Source organism: Oncorhynchus mykiss, chromosome 2, assembly GCF_057628025.1.
Source record: "Oncorhynchus mykiss isolate SJ-2025 chromosome 2, ASM5762802v1, whole genome shotgun sequence".
NCBI lineage: Eukaryota > Metazoa > Chordata > Actinopteri > Salmoniformes > Salmonidae > Oncorhynchus > Oncorhynchus mykiss.
Genome location: NC_143023.1, coordinates 19,129,748 through 19,147,251, shown reverse-complemented (window position 1 = coordinate 19,147,251; position 17,504 = coordinate 19,129,748). Strand labels below are relative to the sequence as shown.

At 42.8% G+C, this 17,504-nt stretch overlaps 1 protein-coding gene across 1 annotated transcript; it reads right to left on the bottom strand.

Annotated features, from left to right (window-relative positions):
• Positions 1-3,204: 3,204 nt before the first annotated feature.
• On the bottom strand, positions 3,205-11,503 carry LOC110537299 (polyhomeotic-like protein 1). Its single transcript, XM_036941117.2, has 15 exons — positions 11,300-11,503; positions 10,561-10,682; positions 10,046-10,159; positions 9,226-9,291; positions 8,958-9,101; positions 8,708-8,872; positions 8,493-8,574; positions 7,660-8,357; positions 7,416-7,557; positions 7,017-7,195; positions 6,817-6,883; positions 6,391-6,478; positions 6,065-6,236; positions 4,719-4,959; positions 3,205-4,153 (listed from the first exon to the last, which is right to left on the bottom strand). The coding sequence occupies exons 2-15, from the start codon at positions 10,675-10,677 to the stop codon at positions 4,002-4,004; spliced, it is 2,427 nt and encodes an 808-aa protein (XP_036797012.2). The 5' UTR covers positions 10,678-10,682; positions 11,300-11,503; the 3' UTR covers positions 3,205-4,001.
• Between the last annotated feature and the right edge of the window lie 6,001 nt (positions 11,504-17,504).

Here is a 17,504-nt window from a genome sequence, read left to right as displayed (position 1 = left end):
AGGGTGTAACAGGTCAGCACCTCAGGAGTAAATGTCAGTTGGCTTTTCATAGCCGATCATTAAGAGTATCTCTACCACTCCTGCTGTCTCTAGAGAGTTTATAACAGCAGGTCTGGGACAAGGTAGCAGGTCCGGTGAACAGGTCAGGGTTCCATAGCCGCAGGCAGAACAGTTGAAACTGGAGCAGCAGCATGGACAGATGGATTTGGGACAGCAAGGAGTCATCAGGTCAGGTAGTTGTGTCCTTCAAACTTTGCTTTCGTCAAATAATCCTTCATTTGCAGCCTTGCAGACCTTTGGCATTCTAGTTGTCAATTTGTTGAGGCAATCTGAAAAGATTTTACCCTATGCTCCCTGAAGCACCTCCCACAACTTGGATTGGCTTGATGGGCACTTCTAATGTACCATACGGTCAAGCTGCTCCCACAACAGCTCAATAGGGTTGAGATCCGGTGACTATGCAGGCCACTCCATTATAGACAGAATACCAGCTGACTGCTTCTTCCCTAAATAGTTATTGCATAGTTTGGAGGGTCTTTGGGTCATTGTCCTGTTGTAGGAGGAAATTGGCTCAAACTAGACACTCAAATGTACTTGTCCTCTTGCTCAGTTGTGCACCGGGGCCTCTCACTCCTCTTTATATTCTGGTTAGAACCAGTATGTGCTGTTTTGTGAAGGGAGCAGTTCACAGCGTTGTATGCGATCTTCAGTTTCTTGGCAATTTCTCGCATGGAATAGCCTTCATTTCTCAGAACAAGAATAGACTGACGAGTTTCAGAAGACAGTTTTTTTTTTATCTGGCCATTTTAAGCCTGTAAACAAACCCACAAATGCTGATGCTCCAGATACTCAACTAGTCTATAGAAGGCCAGTTGTATTGCTTCTTTAATCAGAACAACAGTTTTCAGCTGTGCTAACATAATTGCAAAAGGGTTTTCTAATGATCAATTAGCCTTTTAAAAGGATAAACTTGGATCAGCTACCACAACGTGCCATTGGAACACAGGAGTGATGGTTGCTGATAATAGGCCTACGTACGCCTATGTAGATATTCCACTAGAAATCAGCCGTTTCCATCTACAATAGTCATTTACAATATTAACAATGCCTACACTGTATTTCTGATCAATTTTATGTTTTTTTAATGGACAAAAACATTTTTTTATTTAAAAAACAAGGACATTTCTAAGTGACCCCAAACGTTTGAACGGTAGTGTATATACTGTATATCAGGGATGGGCAACTCCAGTCCTCAGGGGCCTGATTGGTGCCACACTTGTGTCCTAGCCCCAGCTAACGTATCCGACTCCAATAATCAACTAATCAGGATCTTCAGTTTAGAATGCATTTAGTTTAATCACTAGGAATGGGGATGGGGAAAAGTGACACCACTCCGGCTCCCGAGGACTTGAGTTGCCCATCACTGCTGTTTATGAAGGTTTACAAATCTCGTCTTCAAAATGATTGTGTAATAGCAGTAATAATATATGACTAGAAATCATTATTTTTGTTGTGATTTGAGGGACTGAAAGAACACACGGGTGGAGACACCAGGCTTCATAAGAGATTTATAAGGTGTTTATAAGTTGTTTTGTGACACTTCATTTATCATTTTAAGTCCAAAAATGTATGTAGCAACTAATGATTCTAGCTTTAAATACGCCTGTCTCATAAGTAGGACCAGAGTTCTCCTGACCACGTAAGGTGAACAGGAAAAACTCAGGACCCTGGTTGCGCCTCCAGTTTGTTCTGGTCAGGTCATGTGATCATGAAACCTCCCGGAAGAGGAAGCAAAATCTCACTCACTCCTTTTTTCTGGTTCATAAACAATCAATGAAATTAAGAAGACCAGACTCAGCCGCTAATGCCATGGTGCCACCCTTAAGCAGACTGGAACTGTGACAATTTTTTGTTCTATGGTAAATGGCATGAGTGGGATATTTGATACAAGCTATATGGAAGGTCAGAGTTCAGTGGTTGATGTTCTACTGTAAATGAGCACATCTGAAGTCACGTCATTTGCACACTTTCCACAATGTGAATCAAGATAGAAGTTTACCAATGTCAATTAAAACCGTTCACAGTGATGCTTTTTCTCATCTGAATTGGTCAGGAGTACTCTGTGCCAGTGGCTGTTTTTGTCTTTTGAATTCTGTTGTCATTTTTTTCTACTTCTACTTAATGCATTTCTACAAGCCAGGTGTTACAGGAGTTTGGCCTTGAATGATTGTATCATTGCGCAGTGAGAACCCTACAAGTAATTGAAATACCACTATAGAGTCAGGGCTAATTATACTGAACAAAAACAGTTCATATGAGGAAATTAGTCAATATAAATAAATTCATTAGGCCCTAATTTATGGATGTTAATTGACAAGGAATAAAGATATGCATTTGTTGGTTACAGATACCTTTAAAAAAATGGGCCTGACAATGGGCCTCAGGATCTCATTGCTGTATATTTGTGCATTCAAATTGCCAATTGATAAAATGCAATTGTGTTTGTTGTTCATAGTTTATGCCTGCTCATACCATAACCCCACCGCCACCATGGAACAGTCTGTTCACAATGTTGACATTAGCAAACTGCTCGCCTACAGCGACATTGGAGGCTGTTTATGGCAGAGCAATTTACATTATTTGCTAACAGCTCTGGTGGACATTCCTACAGTCAGCATGCCAATTGCATACTCCCTCAAAACTTGAGATGTCTGTGGCATTCTGTTGTGTGACAAAACTGCACCGTTTGGAGTTGCCAGCACAAGGCAAACCTGGGTAACGACCATGCTGTTTAATCAGCTTCTTGATATGCCACACCTGTCAGATGGATGGATTATCTTGGCAAAGGAGAAATGCTCATTAACAGGGATATAAACAAATTTGTGTACAAAATTTGAGAAAAATAAGCTTTTTGTGCATACAGAACATTTCTGGGATCTTTTATTTCAGCTCATGAAACATGGGACCAAGATTTTACATGTTGTGTTTGTATTTTTGTTCAGTGTAATTCTGGTCCCGGAGAGCTGAAACATTTCTAGTTTTCATCCTCTCCTAATAAGGGACTGGTTCAGACCTGGGACACCAGGTGAGTGCAATTAACTACCAAGTAGAAAAAAAAACAGAAGTGTTTCAGCCCTCCAGGACCGGAGTTGAATAGCCCTGACAGTCTGTAGCAGCCATATACAAACAACACTCAGAGCATAGTTCCAGTAACAGGTGTTTATTGGTAGTACTGCATACAGAGTATCTCCCCTCTCAGGACAAATACCCATATTCAGGTAGTTCAGTCAGTTACTAATACTCACTACATCCCCCTCCATGAAAAACTTCCACACCAAAATAATAACTTTGATTGTAGTACAAAAGATCAAAGCTATAAAAGAGTCATATCTGGTGACATAAAAAAACTATTTGTTAAAGCTCTTCAATGTCCTTTCATACACTTGATTAGAGCCTGGCATCTACATTAACATTACAAATCCACTTTGTAGAAAGAAAAGTGAAATGGACCATTTTCAATAATAACACTATGGTTATAGCACCGTTGAAATGTAGAAAAAGGCAACTTGAACTGTCCTAGCTAGCTAGCCACGGTTACTGTAGGTGACCACGTTTGCAGTGTCAAATGAGTGTGTATATGTTTCTACTGACAGACACACACATACATGAACTCATCCATGCTTTGTCAGTTTACCTCACAAACATGAACTCTAAAGACAGACTATCTGATGCTCATGCTCACCTCTCACTCATAACAGATTTTTTGCACAATCAATGTCCAGTAAAGTCAAAGCATATTCTAATTATTTCCCCTCTTACCTATATTTAACCCCCTTCTCTTCATCTAGTCTCTAAAATGATTGATGTTTATGATAAAAATCAAACCCCATTTTCCCCTCCCTTTCAGTCTTGGTCTCAGGCTTGAATGTCACTAATACAAGTCTTTAGTGTTGGTCCCAGTTTCAAGTTAATTGAAACCCCTTTTCCTCCTCCCTCCCCCGTCAGTCTCGTAGGCTGTTGATGAAGGCACAGATCTTGAGGGCGGGTCCTAGTTTGATGTTCATGGTGGAGATTAGGTGTTCTTCTCTGAGTAGCAGCAGGGCCTGTCCGTCAATCTCCTGTGACAGGAACTGGGCAGCCAGGTCCTCACAACCTGGGAGGGGAGGAGAGTGAATGCGCTATGAAAAGGGACTGCTCACTAGCAATGAACATCGACCTAAAATACACTTTGGCGTGGGTTATGGGCAAACCAGAACTCTTGGTTTCTTTGATCTAATTCAAGGTTACCTAAACTGGGTCCTGGGGCCCCCCTGGATGCACATTTAGGTTTTTGCCCAAGCACTACGAAGCTGATTCAAATAAGCAACTCATCATCTCAGGCTTTGAATCAGCTGTGTAATGCTAGGGAAAAACCCAAAACGTGCCCCCAGGACCCAGTTTGGGAAACCCTGATCTAATTGACCAGATGGCCATGGGTTCCATTTTTACAGATTCCCCTACTATGAAGACTCTTAATTCATTGTTTACTTCATTGACTGTTAATGAATGTTTTCCTGTTTTTCTTTGATTTTTTGTTGGGTTTTTTTCCCACTTTTGTAATTTTAAGACTCTTAATTCATTGTTTACTTCATTGACTGTTAATGAATGTTTTCCTGTTTTTCTTTGATTTTTTGTTGGGTTTTTTTCCCACTTTTGTAATTTTAATTTTTCATTTTCACCTTGTAGTGAAGAGATGAACCTGCAGACCTCCTCCACACCCCAATGGGCGGGGCTCCCAGACAGGAAGTTGGCCTCGTCCAATGGAAGGCTGCCTTGAGCTGAGTCATCCAAATGGGGATCACAGTGGGCGGGCCTAGGGCAGGAGAGGGAGGAGCTAGGGGAGAGTGATGGGGAATCTTCCTCCTCCTCCTCTCCGTCACAGCTGGACACATCCTCTGAGCGACTGGACTCAGAACGACACTACAGCCAATCATAGAGAGAAGAGCGTCATACATGTAGGCCTGCAGTTTAAATATGGTACTGGAACTGACCCTGTATGTATGTATGTATGTATGTATGTATGTATGTATATTATACATACACACTGAAGAAAACTATAAACACATCATGCAACAATTTCATTGATTTTACTGAGTTACAGTTCATATGAGGAAATCAGGCAACTGAAATAACTTCATTAGGTCCTCATCTATGGATTTCCCTACTGGGAGTACAGATAAGCATCTTTTGGCCAAAGATAGCAACAACAAAAAAATGTCCTCAGGATCTCATCACTGTATTTTTGTGAATTCAAATTGCCATCAATAAAATGCAATTGTGTTTATTGTCCGTAGCTTATGCCTGCCCATAGCATAACCCCACCATGGGGTACTCTGTTCACAATGTTGACATCAGCTGACCACTCAACATTCTGCCAAATTCTCTAAAACAAAGTTGGAGGCGGTTTATGGTACAGAAATTAATATTAAATTATCTGGAAACAGTTCTGGTGGACATTTCTGCAATCAGCATGCCAATTGCACACCTCAAAACTTGTGACGTCTATTGTGTTGTGTGACAAAACGAAACATTTTAGAGTGGCCTTTTATTGTCCCCAGCACAAAGTGCACCAGTGTAATGATAATGCTGTTTAATCAGCTTCTTGACATGCCACACCTGTCAGGTGGATGGATTATCTTGACAAGGGAGAAATGCTCACTAACAGGAATATAAACAAATGTGTGCCAAAAAATTGAGAGAAATAAGCTTTTTGAGGGTATGGAAAGTTTCTGGGATCTTTTATTTCAGCTCATGAAACATGGGACCAACACTTTACATGTTGGGTTTATATTTGTGTTCAGTATAGTATGCTTACTTACTTTATCATGTTCTTCTCTCTGGTGTGTTTCAGTTCTACCTTTTTTAGTTTTAGTATTACATTGTTATTGATTACTGCAGTGTTGGGGTTAGAGCTGGTTAGAAACTATTTTCACTGTACTTGTGTATGTGACATTCAAACTTGAAACAGGAGGAGAGTAAACAACAACAACATTTCTATTTCATGGATCAGAAACATCCCCTTTACCTCCTTGACAGGCAAATGTCTGCCGGCTATTTTAGCGCAGGCGATCTCCGAGCTACTCCTGCGAGGACCCCTGCGTCTGACGATGTTTTCTGGGGGAACGGGAGGACCGGGCGGCCGTGCAGAAGCTCGCCCCCTACTGACCTGGAAGTGATGACTGCAGCTCACATTGTATCTGGAGGAGAGTGGACAAAGCACAAGGAGTCAATAGTGTTGGCTGCACCCAGGACAAAAATGTGATGTCAACAGTGCTGACTTTAAAGTGTAGACCTGTTCTGGTCAGAGAGGTGTGTGATATAGTGAGAAGACAGGTGAGGTGGCTAGGGTACCTCTTAGCGCAGGTCTTGGAGCAGAATCTCTTGGAGCCCCTGAACTGGCTGGCTGGAGCCAAGCTCTCACAGTACTCGCACTTCAACACTGGTGAGGAGAGAGTCAGACTGTTAGTACAGAGATGACTAGGGGTCAGAGGAGGCTGGTGGGAGGAGCTATAGGAGGATGGGCTCATTGTAATGGCTGGAATGGAATAAATGGAACGTTGTCAAACACATTACAATGATTCCATCCTCTTATAGCTCATCCCACCAGCCTCCTATGCTAGGGATGACAACTACTGTACAGAATCAAGCTATAGTACTGCAACCTCTCACAGACAACTGGATCAGAGGCAGAATCAAATCAAAATAAAGGCTGGTGCATTAGTTAGCTGGTATGGAGTGTATTCTTTAAGGAAGGTAGAAAATATACCACCCACTAACCTGCAGGGCCTCCATTGTCAGCCTGTTGAACACCCATGGCTAGAGGCTCCTTCACTGGCCCAGTCACCTGTCAATCGATGTCAAGTTTGGGTGTTAGAGAAGAATATGTTCTGGCCCTAAAGCAAAGTTCTGTGCAAACAAAACCACATCTCCTCTCCTGATCCATGGTAAGCAGGTGCTAGCCAGGTATGTGAACTCACAGGGAAAGGCTCAGCTCCCTCCTGGATGACAAAACCCTCTATGAGGTGGGTGAGGACCTGAGGTTTGACCACCGCCTGGGGCAGAGGGGCTCTGTCTATCTGACCCCCCACGCCCCGAGACAGGGGCAGAGGCAGAGACAGGGTGGGGGGAGAGGAGAAGGCTGGCACCACTTTAGGAGCTGGAGAAAAGGAGAGAGAGGAAGTGAGGGAACCAGGGTAGAAAAGAAAGTGGGTGAAATGTCAGAGTTTTTACACTATTCATTAAAAAAACAAACATGAATTTATCAAATATGAATCTAAGTTTTACAACTTAACCTTAAATCCTTGTATCAAGCGATCGCCAACCTTAGATAGGATTCAACTAAACAAGAACACACATTATGTCTTCAGACATCTTACCTGAGTCCAACGTGGGGGCAGGAGATAGAGGAGGGGCAGAATCTCTCATTGGTGGACAGCAAAGTTGGGAAAGTTCGACTGCCATCTCATTGGTTGCATCAGTTTCCGACTTCCTCTTCAATGAGCCAATTGCAGGCTTTGCCTGATGCAACAGGAAGAGACACGTTTTTATTAACACACACACACACACACACACACACACACACACACACATCCCAACTCTTTTAGTATCTAAGTGGGTTACCGTGGTGTTCCCTCCAGTAGAGGCTATAGCAGTGCCGTTGTCCTGGGGGCAGCAGCTTCGGGCCTGTGCCAAAGCCTGGGAGTTTCCTACTGAGCCCTGCCTAGCTCCCACCAGCTGGACTGGGACATGGGGCGGGTGATGGCACCCCGTATTGGGCGGAGCCGGGAGGATAGGTGGAGGGTGGCGTGGGGGCAGCTGGACAGGTAAGCGGTGACCCTGTGAGGTTTTGGGCTGTATGTGCACAGGGCCAGAGCTGTGGCTCACCTTGTCCATGTTAGTGTTGGACTGCTGCAGTGGCTGCACCACCAAGGTCTGGGTGTTGATGTTAGTTTTGGGAGCGACTGAACCTATGGGGTAGCCCTGGGAGGAAGTAGGAACGTTGGAGGTGGGGACTAGGATGTGCGTTACCGTGGCAGCAGGGGTAACTGTGGTTACCGCCCGGGCCTGACAAAGGCCTGAGGGGGAGATGAGGAGCTGGGAGAGAGGGAGCGTGGGGGAGGCAGGAACTGAGGTGGCAGCGGTTGGGGCCATATTCAGCTGATTTCCAGTCTTGACATTTATACTGGGGAGAGCAGTGGGATGAGTGTAGCTAGTCAGTTTGTTGGCCATATGTTGCTGTTGCTGCTGGGTGTTCTGAGAGAACTGCTGCTGTTGCTGCTGAGAATGCTGTTGTTGTTGTTGACTAAAAGAATAGTTGGCTGATAGAGGGAGAGAGAGAGAGTTTAAAGCATGTTTAAAGTTGGAATGAGAGAGACAGTTCTTTGCATCTTAGTGGCACACAAATTGATAAAGAATTGTGTCTGCATATTGGAGGCAAAGATAAGTCTTTTCACCTGCGTCTCTCCTGTCTGGAAACTCAGTTTTCACTGCGGCCACTCTGGGAGTGGAGATACAATGGAGAGCCAGGTTCTGCACCTGAGAGAGTAAGTAGAGGGAGAGAGAAAATAAGGCAAACAATTAGAAACAATATTATCTGTGCAAAATCTTAATTACAGACAAAAGTTGACTGACAAAAAAATTGCTTTTCACAACAGGAAGTGGTTACTACCTGGTCATTGTCGGATTGGGCATTGGAGGTGGGATGGACTTCCTGTTGCTGCTGTTGTTGCTGAGGCTGTTGCTGTGCAACTGTCGCTACAGCAGCCGTTGCTGTGCCACCAGGCATGAAGATGAGCTGGGAGGCTGCGAGGGGTGCCCTGAGGGAGCGGTTGACCTGTGGGCTCATAGGTCAGAGGTTATTGAATATAAAGAGGCTTCTTCTCAATTGACAAAAAAAGTATTCTCCTCGTTCAACTCACTCTCAGGTACATCTGGCCCTGTCCGGCTGAGTTCCCACCCAGCAGCACTGATTGGCTGAGAGCTGATGATGTCACTGACGTGGCAGGGCCGAGGGGGCGGGTATTGGTCATGGTCCCTCCCCCAGAGGCGGTGCTCAGATTGACCTGTGACAAGAGGGAAAATGTTGACGCTGCCATATGTGAGGAATCTCAAAGAAAGCTAAGAAACTGCAATTAAGGATAACAGCGCTTGCCACGTTTTATTTGAATTATTGACTGTGAAACTTACAGTGGTGGTTGCTTGGGAGACACTGTGGTTGGGAGAGTTGGACTGGCGACTAGCAGCGAGGGTGGCCTGAGAGAGAAACACAAAATGAAAGAGGTCAAGAGAAAGTAAAAACTTTGAACGTTGTGGCAGTGCATTCCTCTGCTTAGTGTTATTGTGGGAGAACTAACCTGTTATGTAAGGGATAACTAACGACGGGTGATGCGTTCTATGGAAAATAATGAATGACGTGGAAGGTGTGTTCCACGATGCGCTAGCGAAGTGGAACTGACCTTCCATGAGGTTGCATTATTTTCCAGAGAACGCAAAGTCCTGAGTTGATTATCCCTTTTATACCATGGCTATAATTTAACACATTTACTGCTAGACATGTGTTAATTTGCCGGTAGAAATGTGTTCAACATCCACTGAAGTAGCTAGCAAGTTTACTAGATAGCTACAGTTGTCTTAGTAAAACAAACAAATTTGCTAGTTTAGCTAACCAAAACATCATACCTAGCTTGCTACTATGAACATCGAATTCAACAATACCAATGCTTTCAATTCAACTTTTGCTTTCAAAAGCAGCTCAACAGAACATGCACGAATGAACTATAGCCATTGAATTCTACAGTGTGTTATAGGGAAATAATGCATGCTCTAGAATGCCATTCAAGCCAATCAGAAACAAGTATTCAACAATGCCATGGTATAATAGTGTTATTACCTGTTGTTACCTGCTACTGTGTTATTAGCTGTTACCCATTAGTCTTATTACCTGTTCTGTTACCTTTCATTGTGTTATTAGCCGTTGTGCTACCCGTTATTATTGTGTTATTATTACCTGTTGCACAGCAGCCAGGTTGTGAAGCTGCTGGGCACTGTTGATTTGCTGCTGCAGCATGAGCTGCTGGAAGTACTGGGCTGCGTTCGGCTGTCTCTGCAGCGCCTGAAGGGCCTAGAGAGTACATCATCCTCAACATCATATGCATTAAGATTAACATCACTTCATTGTTCAAATACACACAAGGTCCAAAGGAAAATTGACTTCCGCTTTTAACCTAACCACTACGAAAGACACACGTACAGGTATTTTCTGGAGAGGTGCGGGGGGCTGCAACACTGGGCGCCCGGGGAGCTGTTGTTGTGTGTGGGGGGGGGGGGGGTTAAGTGCCTTGCTCTAGGGCACAACTGCAGGCAATGGCATCTAGGATTTTATACCAGCAACCCTCCAGTATGCACATGCTCTTCTTGACTGGCCATTCCTAGACAAGGCTAGTCGTTCAACATTCAGTGCAGACAGTCACCCTGTTATCAAAGATAATGATTCATGCAGCAGGCTTCTTAAAATAAAATCACCTGCACAGCTTGCCTCTCATACAGAGACATGTGGGCTATCTGGGGAGGGCGGGTGTTCCCAGCAGACGGAGCATTCCCATTGGTAGAGCCCGTGTTCTGGTCATCACCTGCATCCATGCTCTCTGCACAAAACACAAATGTCAATCAAATCATGCACTAATTTCTTACAGTACTGTCAAATCATTATTATTTTTCTTTCTTATATGAAAATATATACCATAACAATTGCAAAGTAATTATATAACCTAGAAATCTATATTCTCAGTATCACACATTTGACCTCAATAGACCCCTACCTAGTTATCACGTTCTAATCTAGTCTATAAATTAACTGGCCATAACTGCTAAAGCTATATCTTGCTGTATGTTTTTGCAGTTGCTATTTTTAGCTAGCGAATGCAATGGGTGAAATTGTCATTAGCGGTAGGAGGCTGGCTGGCTGTCAACAACATGATCGATGACCGAGGGATGCAGCCAGAAGGGAACAAGGACGGACAAGAAGTTGCTCTTCCAAACGTTTAAAACGTTAAAATAGACATTCATTTAAGGACAGCCAATTGCGTTTTGATATTAGCTAGCTATATAATTTACTTTCAATGACTGGCAATGTTGAATTAGAACAAAAACTAGGCGAGATCATTGCAGCAACAGTGCATATGGCTAACATTAGCATAGCTAGCTATTAAACTAGAGCTAGATAATAAGTTAACCGCAAGACTTTGTGAAATCTTTCTCTTACCTCAATCTCCTGGACCTTTATTTGTACTTTTTTAATATACAATCCAGCTTTTATCCGTAAACGTTTTACGCAATTTGCTTTTGGAAGAAACCTTTGGTGATGTTTTTCAGATTTTTGTTTGAAGCAAACAACGGTGAGGCAGATGAGAAAAATCCCGCCCCCTCTCTTTCTTTACCGTTCCTTTCCGGCGCCAAAAATTACGTCATTGAGATGCATCAGAGACAGAACAGTAGGCCAATCCAATTATTGCAAGAACTGCGAGCTCTTTAAATTTTAGGTGTCCAAATACCTTAGAAAATGTGGTAGTAATCTTGCTAAGACCAGAAGAGCTGAGGAGGAAAAGGTGATCATTAAGATAACGTCCCTTTCTCAGAGGTCCCCAGCAGGCCTCTCGGGGAGAAGAAGGTGGAACTGATTGAGTTACAAAATTAACTGGATAATATATATAGATTCAAAGCAGAAGGAGCCTTTATTAGATCTAGGGAAAAATGGATTGAGGAGGGAGATCAGAATTCATCCCATTTCTTCAGACTTGAGATATTTCACTCTACAAATAACACTATCCATAAGTTAAACATTGATGGTGTTATTACAGATGACCCAAAATTAATCGCTAAATACTGTGGCAATTTTTACAGAAATGTGTATAGCTCTACGTACTGTCAGGAATCCACATACAGTGCCTTGCGAAAGTATTCGGCCCCCTTGCGACCTTTTGCCACATTTCAGGCCTCAAACATAAAGATATAAAACTGTATTTTTTTGTGAAGAATCAACAACAAGTGGGACACAATCATGAAGTGGAACGACATTTATTGGATATTTCAAACTTTTTTAACAAATCAAAAACTGAAAAATTGGCTCTCCATCCAACCTCACTGAGCTCGAGCTGTTTTGCAAGGAGGAATGGGAAAAAATTTCAGTCTCTCGATGTGCAAAACTGATAGAGACATACCCCAAGCGACTTACAGCTGTAATCGCAGCAAAAGGTGGCGCTACAAAGTATTAACTTAAGGGGGCTGAATAATTTTGCACGCCCAATATTTCAGTTTTTGATTTGTTAAAAAAGTTTGAAATATCCAATAAATGTCGTTCCACTTCATGATTGTGTCCCACTTGTTGTTGATTCTTCACAAAAAAATACAGTTTTATATCTTTATGTTTGAAGCCTGAAATGTGGCAAAAGGTCGCAAAGTTCAAGGGGGCCGAATACTTTCGCAAGGCACTGTATATGTTTTTGACTCACTGAATAATGTTCACTCTATCAGTGATATAGAATCTAAACAGTGTGATGAACCCATCAAAGTTGAAGAGATTATAGAGTCTACCAAACATCTAAAGAACAATAAATCACCAGGTGTTGATGGAATTACATCAGAATTTTACAAATTATTTTCTGAACAAGTAGCTCCCTTCCTATTTGAAGTATTTTTTTTAGAGAGTATTAAAAACAATGTTCTCCCTCCTACAATGACTCAGGGGTTAATAACACTGATACCCAAGCCTAAAAAATAAGTGCTGTTCATCAATAACTGGCATCCAATTTGTCTTCTTAATGACTATAAGATATTAGGCTTACCACCTGCAAAAATAATAAAATAAGTCCTGGATGCAATCATTGATGAAACACAGTCTGGCTTTATGAGGAACAGACATATTTCTAACAATATCAGTGCCACGTTCTGACCTTAGTTCTTTTCTGGACGGAAAGGGACCCTGGCCACAGGCTGGAGAATATCGCCGCCCCAAGGCTGAGCTGGAGGCAGCGAAAGCCGAGAGGCGGTGGTATGAGGAGGCAGCGCGGCTGGAAGCCCGAGAGGCAATCCCAAAAATATCTTGGGGGGAGGCACATGGGGAGGGTGGCGAAGTCAGGTAGGAGACCTGCGCCAACTCCCCGTGCTTACCGTGGAGAGAGGGACCAGGCAGGCACCGTGTTATGCCGTGAGGCGCACGGTGTCCCCGGTGCGCAGGCATAACCCGGTGCGGTACGTAGCAGCACCTCGTATCGGCCGGGCTAGAGTGGGCATCGAGCCAGGTGCCATGAAGCCGGCTCAGTGCATCTGGTCTCCAGTGTGTCTCCTCGGGCCGGGGTACATGGCACCAGCCCTACCCATGGTGTCCCCGGTTTGCCAGCACAGCCCAGTGCGGGCTATTCCACCTCGCCGCACTGGCCTGGCTACGGGGAGCATTCAGCCAGGTAGGGTTGGGCAGGCTCGGTGCTCGAGAGCTCCAGTGCGCCTTCACGGTCCAGTCTATCCGGTGCCACCTCCACGCACCAGCCCTCCGGTGGCAGCCCCCCCCCACCAGGCTGTCTCTCCATCTCCTTCCTACAGGTGCTCCCGCCTGCTCAGCGCTGTCAGAGTCTTCCTCCTGCCCAGCGCTGCCAGAGTCTCCCGTCTATCCTGAGCTGCCGGAGTCTCCTGTCTGTCTGGAGCAGCCGGAGTCTCCCGTCTGTCCGGAGCTGCCGGAGTCTCCCGTCTGTCCTGAGCTGCCGGAGCCGCCCGTCCGCCAGGAGCTGCCGGGGCCGTCAGTCAGCCAGGAGCTGCCGGGATCGCCGGCGCTGCCGGAATCGCCCTTCACACCGGAGCTGCCGGAATCTCCCATCCATTCTGGACCTGTGGCTTAGGTCCCCAGTCCGAGGTCGGCGGCAAGGGTCGCCGCGTTAAAGAGGCCACGGAGGCGGGTAAAGAGGCGGAGAAGGACTATGGTGGAGTGGGGCCCACGTCCCGCGCCAGAGCCGCCACCGCGGACAGACACCCACCCAGACTCTCCCCTATAGGTTTAGGTTTTGCGGAGTCCGCACCTTTGGGGGGGGGGGGGGGGGGTACTGTCATGTTCTGACCTTAGTTCTTTTATTATGTCTTTGTTTTAGTATGGTCAGGGCGTGAGTTGGGTGGGTTGTCTATGTTAGTTTTTCTATGATTTTCTATTTCTGTGTTTGGCCTGGTATGGTTCTCAATCAGAGGCAGCTGTTTATCATTGTCCCTGATTGAGAACCATATTTAGGTAGCCTGGTTTCACTTTTGAGTTGTGGGTGATTATTTTCCGTATTAGTGTTTGTTACCACACGGGACATTTGTTTCACTTTGTTATTTAGTATTTTTGTAGTGTTCAGTTTGTCTTATTGAAATGGACACTTACCACCTTGCAAATTGGTCCGACCTCTCTTACTCCTCATCAGAGGAAGACGACGAACGTTACAATCAGACTAGTATTAGACATACATGACTACTCAGACCTAATAACCGAGGACAGCTTCATATTATTTTTTAGATTTTTATAAAGGATTTGACATAGTAGAGCATCAGTTCCTCTTCCACTCCCTTGAGAGACTTGGCTTTGGGGATTTTTTCCGTAAGGCTATTAAGACTCTAAACAAATGGTAACAGCTCTATCAAATTGAAATATGGCACCTCACCTAGATTTGTGTTAAAGAGAGGAATTAGGCAAGGTTGTCCTATCTCTCTGTACCTGTTCTTATTGATCACCCAACTTCTTTCTTTAAATAATAGTCCTGTACAAGGTATTTCCATAGCTGGTAAAGAAATTATTATAAGCCAGCTGGCTGACGATACTACACTTTTTCTGAAAGACGCTAACCAAATTCCCATATCAATCAATGTGATACAATTCCAAAGCATCTGGTCTATATCTTAACATTAATAAATGTGAACTCATAGCTGTCAAAGATTGTGTGACACCTTCATATTATGGTATTCCAGTAAAATAACTTACATATTTAGGCATAACCATTACAAAGGATCAGATGTCTAGAGGCTAACTAAATTTTAACCCTCTTATTAAAAAAACCCAGAAGAAGCTAAATCAATGGCTACAGAGGGACTTGTCTTTAAAAGTAAGAGTCCTAATAACCAAGGCTGAAGGTATCTCTAGACTAACATATGGCGCTCTATCTTCATATCTTGATGGTAAAATGAGATAGACCAGATGCTTTTCAACTTTCTGTGGAGAAACCATACCCATTACATTAGGAAAACTGTTGTAATGAACACTGAGAATGGTGGGCTGAATTTTCTGGACTTTACTACCTTAAATAATACTTCTTAAGATTAATTGGATAAAACAATTCCTAAGAAGACCCACTTCTATGTGGAATTTCATTCCTCATCATGTCTTCTCTACTTTTGGTGGCCTTAACTTCATGTTGGTTTGCAATTATAATATTGACAAAGTTCCAGTGAAACTTTCTGCTTTTCATCAGCAGGTTTTCTTGTCATTGTCCTTAATTTATAAACACAATTTTTCTCCACACAGATATTATATATGGAATAATCGGGATATATTGTATAAAAATAGTTATTTGTTTTTAGAATATTGGTTCTGAATTAATATCCTATTGGTGAGCCAACTGGTAAATGCAGAGGGTCTTTTACTCAGTTATAAAGAATTCTTATCACTTTACAAGGTCCCTGTAACACCTAAAGATATTGCAATTCTTTTAGATGCCATTCCCTCAGGTGTTGCTTTATTATTCAGGAACATGTCAAGAACTGACCCTCAGAGCCTACCTTCTATTGACCCTGTTGACTCATCAGTAGGAAAGATTTGTTTCTCTTTTGGTCCATTAAGCAACAGAGCGATACGAACCTTGTTTCAGCAGGATGTTGTATCTATACCTTATGTCATGCCTTATTGGAATGGATTTATTGATAATATCTGTTGGGAAAAAGTTTGGATGTTGCCACATACAAACCTAATTGTTAACTAAATGAAGGAAGTTTCCTTTAAAATTATTCATAAATATTATCCTGCCAACCACTATATGAAGAATTCTAAGGAAAACATCAACTCAAATTGCTCCTTTTGTAATGACCACCCAGAAACAGTGTTGGATCTTTTTTTGGCATTGTATTCATGTAAGAAAACTGAGGCAAGACATCAGTAGATTTATAATTAAACACATTTATGAAGATCTTACACTAATGTGGAGAGATGTACTGCTTGGATTCTTTACCTATGATAGAAATAAGCTGAAACATTTTTATGTCATTAATTTCATTATTCTTTTGGCCAAATTTCATATTCACAAATTTAAATTTACAAACAAACACCACATTGTCTTACCTTATAAAAATACATTGATCTGCATTTTAAGACAAGAAAGCTGTTAGAATAATAAGTGTCTATATGTCCCTTAAGGTCCTTGTGTAATGTGATATTGTACCCCCTAGCCCTGCCCCTAGCCCAATTGTCCTCTGTATATTGTGTATATATATATACACTTGTTCCCACATGTACTTCCTGTATTGATTTATTGTTAATATTTTTTTTTATTTTTTATAAAAACAGTAGGCCAATCCAAAATGGGACTCCTAGACCCTACAACCCATGCACTTGTGGAGCTCTAAGACAATGACAGGTGTTAGTAATATGGCAATAGCTCCACATTGCCCTCTGATAGTCTCTGAATACATTTCACCATATTGCTTACACCTGTCAAATCCTCTCTTATACAATAATGTGGATGCTACCAAGATTATGGATAGTCTTGAATGAATCGTGAATAATGAGTAAAAAAGTTAGACGCACAAATGGCATTCCCCCAAGACATGCTAACATCTCACACCATGACAATAAGTCATTTGGGGGGGGGGGGGGGGGGGGGGGGGGTTGATACAGTATTTGTGCGTCTTAACTCTTTTAATCATTATTCACGATTCATTCAGGATTATCCGTAATCATGGTAGCATCCACATTAATGTAGAAGTGTTTAGAGACATATTCTATTATTATTTACAATAAAAGTGACTCCAAAATGACAATACATTATTTTGCATTCATTTCTATTGGGCTCAAAATAATCTGAAACACAACCAAACAAACAGCAAATGCATCAAACAAGTTTGTACAGTCACAAGCTTGATGTAATCATTGCGTGCTAGGAATATGGGACCAAATACTAAACTTTTGACTACTTTAATACACATAAGTGAATTTGTCCCGATACTTTAGGTCTCCTAAAAGGGGGGACTATGTACAAAAAATGTGGTAATTTCTAAACGGTTCATCAATATGGATGAAAATTCCCTCAAATTAAACCTGACAGTCGGCACTTTATTGTATCATTTCAAATCCAAAGTGCTGGAGTGAAGAGCCAAAACAACAAATGATCACTGTCCCAATACCTTTGAAAATCACTCTTTTTTTATACTTGTGTGACAGTAAAGTTTAGTTTTGCCTACCT